The sequence below is a fragment of the Staurois parvus genome, unplaced genomic scaffold (assembly GCF_062004578.1).
Source record: "Staurois parvus isolate SC_StPar_1 unplaced genomic scaffold, SC_StPar_1.0 ptg000621l, whole genome shotgun sequence".
Classification (NCBI taxonomy): domain Eukaryota; kingdom Metazoa; phylum Chordata; class Amphibia; order Anura; family Ranidae; genus Staurois; species Staurois parvus.
The window spans coordinates 863,408-873,227 of NW_028318417.1; the positions used below are offsets into that span (position 1 = coordinate 863,408).

A 9,820-nucleotide genomic window follows, 5' to 3' on the forward strand; every position below is an offset into this window, starting at 1 on the left:
CAAGCAGCAGGGATGAACGCAGCCTGGAGAGGATTGTCAGGAAAAGGCCATTCAAAAGCGTTGGGTACTTTCACAAGGAGTGGACCGAGGCTGGAGTCAGTGCATCAAGAGCTACCACACACAGACGGATCCTGGACATGGGCTTCAAATGTCGTATTCCTCTTGTCAAGCCACTCCTGTACAACAAACAACGTCAGAAGCGTCTTACCTGGGCTAAAGAAAAACAGACCTGGTCTGTTGCTGAGTGGTCCAAAGTCCTCTTTTCTGATGAGAGCAACTTTTGCATCTCATTTGGAAACCAAGGACCCCGAGTATTGAGGAAGAATGGAGAGGCCCAAGGACCCCGAGTATGGAGGAAGAATGGAGAGGCACAAGGACCCAGAGTATGGAGGAAGAATGGAGAGGCACAAGGACCCAGAGTATGGAGGAAGAATGGAGAGGCACAAGGACCCAGAGTATGGAGGAAGAATGGAGAGGCACAAGGACCCAGAGTATGGAGGAAGAATGGAGAGATGCAAGATGCTTGAAGTCCAGTGTGAAGTTTCCACAGTCTGTGTTGATTTGGGGAGCCATGTCATCTGCTGGTGTTGGTCCACTGTGCTTCATTAAGTCCAGGGTCAACGCAGCTGTCTACCAGGAGATTTTGGAGCACTTCATGCTTCCTTCCGCAGACGAGCTTTATGGGGATGCTGACTTCATTTTCCAGCAGGACTTGGCTCCGCCCACACTGCCAAAAGCACCAAAACCTGGTTCAATGACCGTGGGATTACTGTGCTTGATTGGCCAGCAAACTCGCCTGACCTGAACCCCATAGAGAATCTATGGGGCATTGCCAAGAAAGAGAGGAGAGACATGAGACCGAACAATGCAGAAGAGCTGAAGGTCGCTATTGAAGCATCCTGGTCTTCCATAACACCTCAGCAGTGCCACAGGCTGATAGCTTCCATGCCACGCCGCATTGAGGCAGTAATTGCTGCAAAAGGGGCCCAAACCAAGTACTGAGTACATATGCATGCTTCTACTTTTCAGAGGTCCGATATTGTTCTATGTACAATCCGTGTTTTATTGATTGCATGGAATATTCTCATTTTCTGAGACTGTGGATTTGGGGTTTTCATGAGCTGTAAGCCATAATCATCACAAAGATGACAAATCACGGCTTGAACTATCTTGCTTTGCATGTAATGAGTCTCTCTCATATATTAGTTTCACCTTTTAAGTTGCTGCACTGAAATAAAGTAACTTTTGCACAATATTCTAATTTTTCGAGTTTCACCTGTATAAATTGTGGGTATTGGAATTTAACTTTTTTTTCTATGGTTGAACTAGATGGACTTTTTGTCTTTTTTCAGACAGACTAATTATGTAACTACGTAACTATGAATGCAAATATTGGAACGGATCCAAAATGTGGGACTTAGTCATCCCCAGTGTTACATAGTCTGGTTGAAACCCCCCCCCCCCCCCAAAAAAAATAAATAAATAAAAAAAAAAAAAAAAAAAAGGAAGAAGGGGAAGACAGGTCCATCTAGTTCAACCATTAAAAAAAGGAGAAAAAAAAACCAAACAACAACAAAAACACATCAGCATCTCAGACATAAATCAGAAGTGAATTTCAGATCTCCGCAGAAGCCATTTGGGGACAAAGGGATCTCAGGCTTGTGAAGTTTATACGGCGGCTCATTAAACTCCACGCTCTCCTCCTGTAATCGCTCTTCAGCATCCCATAATGACACAGGCAATTGTCGTTACTGTAATACTTTTTCTTTTCAGTAATAAAATAAATAATATATGAAAACAGCAATTCTCCGCCTTATCTTTACAACCATCTCTAGATTCCTCGGGCCATCAGCTGGTGAAATTGTTACAACGTGCCAACACGATGAAATGGGAGAATTCTTCACAGGAAAAACGACTGATCTCAGGAGGGAGCTCAGGGAACGACTTTTATTGAGAGTTTATGAAGGAAAAGGAAGGCGATCTAGATCACCACTTAGGGGGGGGATTTCTAAAAAAAAAAAAAAAAACCCCAAACACATAATACACAGCTGTCCATCCATTGAACCTTCATGTAGATTCATGCAAACATCTGTGTAAATGATGTATAAATACACCCCTTAGTATCATCCATAACAAGCATTCCCCTAAGCAGGATTTGGAGCTGAAAGGCAACACAGAGCCTGGCATTGCAGACCGGGTTTTGGAACTTCTGTTCGCCTGGCTGTCATGCTCAGTGTCAATTGCCAGCACAATGGAAACTCATGACACTGGTCCAAGGAGGGTGACATTCTGGGTGGCCTCAGCATTCAAAAAAGGGACCAAGGTCTAACTTGTTTTATCCTGCTTCACCTCCTACCCACCGCTATACATATGTGGTGAAGATTGGGACTCTGATATGAAGGGGGCTGAGGGACTGCTCAGAGTATGCTAATGTGAACTGGAGATGAACTAAGGATTCTGAGTAGAATCATATGTATGGTTTGTATATATGTATACACATGTACAAACCATACATATATGATGAAAGAAAAAAATAAATAAATATATATATATATATATATATATTTTTTTTTTATTTTTTTTTATTTATATATATATATATATATATATATATATATATATATATATATATATATATATATATATATATATATATACACATTTTATTACTATTTTTTTACATCATATATGTATGGTTTGTATATACGTATACACATACTCAACCATACATATGATAAAAAAAGAGTATATATACTTTTTTTTGATCATGTGTGGTTTGTACATATATACAAGCCATACACATATGATGAAAATATTACTATATATATATATATATATATATATATATATATATATATATATATATATATATATATATATATATAAATAATTTTATCATTACTATTTTTTTTCTATCATATATGTGTGGTTTGTATATATGTATACACATTTACAAACCACACATGATCAAAAAAAAAAAATATATATATACTTTATCATATGTATGGTTTGTACATGTGTATACATATATACAAACCATACATATATGATGGAAAAAAACAGTAATGATAAAATATATATATATATATATATATATATATATATATTCATCATATGTGTATGGCTTGTATATATGTATACACATGTACAAACCACGCATTATAAAAAAAATATATATATATATTTTTTTTTTATAATGCGTGGTTTGTACATGTGTATACATATATACAAACCACACATATATGATGGAAAAAAAATAGTAATGATAAAATTATATATATAAAAATATATATTTATATTTTCATCATATATGTATGGTTTGTATATATGTATACACATGTACAAACCATACATATGATTAAAAAAAGTATCTGTGTGTATATGTATATATATATATATATATATATATATATATATATACATACATACATACATACATACATATATATATACACATACATATATATACACACACACACACACACACACACACACACACACACACACACACACACACACACACACACACAATTTTATCATTACTGTTTTTTTCCATCATATATGTATGGTTTGTATATAGGTATACACATGTACAAACCATACATATGATAAAGTATATATATAATTATTATTTATTTTTTTTTTGTTCATGTGTGGTTTGTACATGTGTATACAAATATACAAACCATACACATAGGATGAAAATATTAATATATATATTTTTTATATATAACTTTATCATTTTACTATTTTTTTTCCATCATATATGTATGGTTTGTATATATGTATACACATGTACAAACCACACATGATCAAAAAAAAATATATATATATATACTTTATCATATGTATGGTTTGTACATGTGTATACCTATATACAAACCATACATATATGATGGAAAAAAACAGTAATGATAAAATTATATATATGTGTGTGTGTGTGTGTATGTATATATATATATATATATATATATATATATATATATATATATATATATATATATATATATATATATATATATATATATATATATATATATATATATATATATATATACACACATATACATATACATATATATATATATACATACATACATACATACATACATACATATACACACACAGATACTTTTTTTAATCATATGTATGGTTTGTACATGTGTATACATATATACAAACCATACATATACTGTATGATGAAAAAAAAATAGTAATAAAATTATATATAATATTTTTTTTTAAATATAATAGTCTACTAAAAAAAATAAACAACTATATATAATTTATGACTTTCTAAGCATACCAGAAGAAGATTAATAGATTACTAACAGACACCATTAAACGAACAGTATTATTTTTATGGCATTTTTTTTTTTTACAGCAGCGGATATGATCAGCAGCGGATATGATTTTAAAACACAAACATCAAACCTCAACGTTCTGGTGTGTTAACATGCATGTTGTCTTTGCGTAATGGAAACCCACTTATGCACCCAATGAAAAAATAAATAATCATACCTGCAGAAGATTTTTTTTTAATGCAGGTCCATCAGCCTCTGCTGTAGGTGTACACTGGGGTACCATGAATGGCATTGCACAGAGTGGCATGTGGTAAAACGCAGTGTTTTACTGCATGTTGATGAATAGGTGCAAAGAGGGCCCTTAGATCTGATTGGTTACTAGAGGAAACACAGGCAGTTCTTATTTCAGATCCTTCAATAAGGGCTTATTTACACTTGTGTCTTATGGCAATGTGCACTAAAACAGAAACGTTATTACATGTTTCTACAAACGCATGGCGACGTTCTGTGTGTGTTGTGGTGTCGTTCATTGCGAATGGCACCCCAACATATTGTACAGTAGAGCACAACCCACTGCAGTGCACCGTAACGCATATACCATGCACTGTGGTGCGCTGCATTGCCAAAAAGTGTCATTTATTTTTTTCATATGTTATAGTGTGTTGGCATGCATTAATGCATTGCGTAGTTTAGATTGAGTCTGAGTTCACATATATGCGGTATATCACATGTGATTCGTACAGGAACCGCACTGCATTCCTGTGCACATCACATGCGATTTGTGTGCGGTGCGATTGAAGCCATACAATTTGTATGGCTCTATTCACACCACATCCTCACCAAGAAGGTGCAGGACCTTTTCTTGGGTCCGCACTAGAACCGGATAGCATAGGCATTCACACCCATGCGATCCGATTCTGCACATCGCACTGCGTTTTGCGGACCGCTTTCGGGGTGTTAGCTTAACATACACACCCGCAGCCGTTCGCATGATCGGGATGGGATTCTGATGCGGAATTCGCACTGAAAACGCTGCGAATTCCGCACCACGTCAGTGTGTACCCGGGCTCAATGTGCCCCAAATGAAACCATTGTTGAGCCTCTTTCAGTTTTTCAGGCAGACTCGATCGGAAGCTCCATGTAAGTCTATGGGCAGGCACATGAGGATGGATCACTTTCAGACCAGGGGCGGACTGACAACTCATAGGGCCCCTGGGCAATAGGGGATCATGGGGCCCCTGTGTCCTCGCCCACACTCAAACCACACCCAAAAAAGCCTAAGAAAAGGTACCAGAGGCATCTCATGGGGCCCCCTACCGACCCCGGGCCCTCGGGCAGTGCCCAAGTTTCCAAATGGTCAGTCCACCCCTGTTTCAGACACAAGAAGAGTAACTTGATATCAAAGCGCTAGGGAATTCCACAGAATCAGGACTGACCGGAAAAAATATCCACTGTATCCTGCGACCGTAACAGGATGGCGTAAACGACGCAGTCCTCATCAGACCGGGGAATCACGTAGCCAGGGGCAGACTGACAACTCATGGGGTCCCCGAGCAATAGGGGATCATGGGGCCCCTGTGTCCTTGCCCAAACTCAAAAAAGCCTATGAAAAAGGTACCAGGGGCATCTCATGGGGCCCCCTACTGACCCCGGGCAGTGCCCGAGTTTCCAAATGGTGAGTCCACCCCTGGTGTATGTAAACTAAGAATCAAGGGTCTGTCCTCTGTGAAACTCCTCTAATGCAAATATATGTACTGTGACCAGCTGACTCATTTTCGAGGGGCAGTCCCCTTTCATCAGTTTGCTCTGATGAAGGGGGACTGCCTCCCAAAACACGTCAACTGCTTACAGGACAGACCCTCGACCCCAGGAGAAGAAGTTCCACCACAGGACAGACCCTCGGCCCAGAGGAGTTGAAGTTCCACCACAGGACAGACCCTCGGCCCAGAGGAGTTCCACCACAGGACAGACCCTCGGCCCAGAGGAGTTCCACCACAGGACAGACCCTCGGCCCAGAGGAGTTCCACCACAGGACAGACCCTCGGCCCAGAGGAGTTCCACCACAGGACAGACCCTCGACCCCAGGAGAAGAAGTTCCACCACAGGACAGACCCTCGACCCAGAGGAGTTCCACCACAGGACAGACCCTCGACCCAGAGGAGTTCCACCACAGGACAGACCCTCGACCCAGAGGAGTTCCACCACAGGACAGACCCTCGACCCAGAGGAGTTCCACCACAGGACAGACCCTCGACCCAGAGGAGTTCCACCACAGGACAGACCCTCGACCCAGAGGAGTTCCACCACAGGACAGACCCTCGACCCAGAGGAGTTCCACCACAGGACAGACCCTCGACCCAGAGGAGTTCCACCACAGGACAGACCCTCGGTCTGTCAAAAAAAAAAAAATAAAAATAAAAGTGGAAGAAAAATGCATCCCTTTAAATCCTATAGACCTCTTCACACCAGTCAGTTGTGTTTTTAAAAGTCCTGTTTGCTGCATGTTTAGAATGCAATTTTCTGTTTCTAAGGCTACGTTCACACTAGCGTTGTGTGCAGGCGGCAGAGAGGCGTTTGGGAAGCGTTTTTACCGCTTCCCAAACGCCTCTGCCAATTCTGCACATTACAGCACATGGTGCTGTGCTAATGGGAGCGTTAGTGTCTCGGCAAAACGGACGCCTCTGGTTGAGTCAGGAGGCGTTGAAGCCTCCTATTCTAGTCTATGGTGCTGCTCCGCAAACGCCCGGCTGGCGACGCGGTTGCGGAGCGGTAACACCATTCAAACTGCATTATAGGCGTTTGTGGGGCATTTTTAACGCTTGGCAAAACGCCTAGCAACCGCGCATGCAAACGCCGGACCAACGCTTGCCAAATGCTATAGGGGCGTTTGGCAAGCGTTGGTAAAACAGCCAAGTGTGAACGAGCCCTTAGAGATATTTAGAACAAAAAAAAAAAAATCAAAAACACTATAGCAGCATGTTAAAATACCTACAAATACAAGCAAAAAATAAATAATATATATATATTTTATTAATAAATAATAATAATAACACACATTGATGCATGTGAAATATGGCTAGGTTCTCTCATAGGCGTTTTGAGATTCGAAGGAACATAATACAGTCCATTTACCATGATTTCCAAAGGATCACGTTCACATCTGTGCCCTTTCAACCAATGCATTTATTTGGAAACGGTCAGGGACTATGTTGCCGGCATCAGATTGCATTTTTGGTTACACAGACTTAAACAGAAATTTATTTAAAAAACAAAACATGCATGAAATCCATATATACACGTGTTTTTGGTGCGTTTCCGGCATGACTACAGACACCCCTCCCCAGCAACATTAACACATCCCAAAAACGCAGCAAAACGCACAGCACAACGCATCAATGTGAACCTAGCCTAAGACTTGGGGGGGGGGGGGGGGGTCAATTCATAAATGTTAGATTGACACAACTTTTATCCAGAGATCACTTTTTTTTGCCAATTTATTCTGATCACAAAATACACACATCTTTGGTGAAAAGGGATGTACTTCTTTAGTAAAGTGCATGATAAGCACACGGAAAAAAAAATTATATATAAAGTAGTAAAATAAATAGGAACAGTTTCAAATTTTTTTTTTCCCCAGGAAAATACTGATTGAATGGAAGACGTATAACTGTTACTCACCGCTTCTGCTGCAGCATGTGCACCAGATCCAGTTCCAATCCCTCAGGTGCATGACTTTGAATCTGGCTTTTAATCCCATTCCAGACATTGGTGGGGATCCCTGAAGTCCTATTACACCGAAATATTCCCATTTCTAATCCTGTAAACACTCTACAATCCTCCTCCAAAGCAGCTAATAATTTATGCAAGTTTTAACGAAGGAGCTCAATTAACATGATTAATTTTAGCTCAGGAGCCTCTGACAAATATCAAAACAAACTTCTCTAAAGAGCCCCGGCCGGATTGTAAACCTGTCTGCTAAAAACAAAAAATGATTACAAATGTTTTAAAAACACCTAAAAGATCTATAAAAAAAAAATTATAGTAAAAAACAAATTGTACAATCAGAAATAATCGTACGGCTCTCTTCGGATTTTAGGCATCTACTCTGTTGCCTCTTGGAGACAAGAGTGACACAGGATAGGATGTGCAAGCAAATTAAAGAGAATTGTCCCATGCTGTAATTAAAAGTAGGCTGAGCCCAGGGAGGCCTGGCTACCTGTGTGTGCCCAGTACACCTCCTCACAATTAAAGAGATAGTCCTTCTGTTTACCAGCAAATACCCATGTCCCTATCAAATAGAGGGGCTTAGGAGTGGCTGCCAGAAAGTGTTGGGGGCTGGGATGCAATATAATGTGGTGAAGTGAGACCAAAAAAAAAAATACAACACAAAAAAAAATATATATATATACCCAAGCACAACACATAAACAAAACACAAAAAAATACCCTAAATACAATGCAGCAAAAAAAAAAAAAAAAAAAGAAAAAGTACACCCATCGGAAAACCAAAAAAATGAGAAAAAAAAGCACAAAGAAAAGCAGTAACTGCTAATTTATTTAAAAAAATAAATAAAAAGTACACCCATCGGAAAACCAAAAAAATGAGGAGAAAAAAAGAAAGCACAAAAAAAGCAGTAACTACTAATTTATTTAAAAAAATAAATAAAAAGTACACCCCATCGGAAAAACAAAAAAATGAGGAGGAAAAAAAAGCAGTAACTACTAATTTATTTTAAAAAATAAATAAAAAGTACACCCATCGGAAAACCAAAAAAATGAGAAAGAAAATGCACAAAAAAAGCAGTAATTACTAATTTATTTAAAAAAATAAATAAAAAGTACACCCATCGGAAAACCAAAAAAATGAGGAGAAAAAAAAGCATAAAAAAGCAGTAACTACTGATTTGTTTAAAAAAATAAATAAAAAGTACACTGATCGGAAAACCAACAAAATGAGGAGAAAAAAAAAAGCATAAAAAAAGCAGTAACTACTAATTCATTTTAAAAAATAAATAAATAAATAGTACACCCATCGGAAAACCAAAAAAATGAGGAAAAAAAAAAAGCATAAAAAAAACAGTAACTACTAATTTATTTAAAAAAATAAATAAAAAGTACACCCATCGGAAAACCAAAAAAAGAGGAGAAAAAAAAAGCAATAACTACTAATTTATTTAAAAAAATAAATAAAAAGTACACTCATCGGAAAACCAAAAAAATTAAAAAAAAAAGCATAAAAAAAGCAGTAACTACTAATTTATTTTTAAAAATAAATAAAAAGTACACACCATCGGAAAACCAAAAAAATTAGGAAAAAAAAAGCAGTAACTACTAATTTATTTTAAAAAAAAATAAATAAAAAGTACACCCATCAGAAAACCAAAAAAATGAGGACAAAAAAAAGCATAAAAAAGCGGTAACTACTAATTTATTTTTAAAAAGTAAATAAAAAGCACACCCATCGGAAAACCAAAAAAATTAGGAGAAAAAAAAGCACAAAAAAAAGCAGTAACTACT

At 37.7% G+C, this 9,820-nt stretch overlaps 1 protein-coding gene across 1 annotated transcript in view; it reads right to left on the reverse strand.

Annotated features, from left to right (window-relative positions):
- The window catches only part of LOC149449388 (transient receptor potential cation channel subfamily V member 6-like), a 52,345-nt gene extending 44,232 nt beyond the window's left edge, over nucleotides 1-8,113 (reverse strand). Inside the window, exon 1 of the mRNA XM_089693303.1 lies at nucleotides 7,983-8,113. Coding sequence (XP_089549429.1) covers nucleotides 7,983-8,113 — 131 coding nt within the window. The remainder of the gene's footprint in view (nucleotides 1-7,982) is intronic.
- Nucleotides 8,114-9,820: the final 1,707 nt, after the last annotated feature.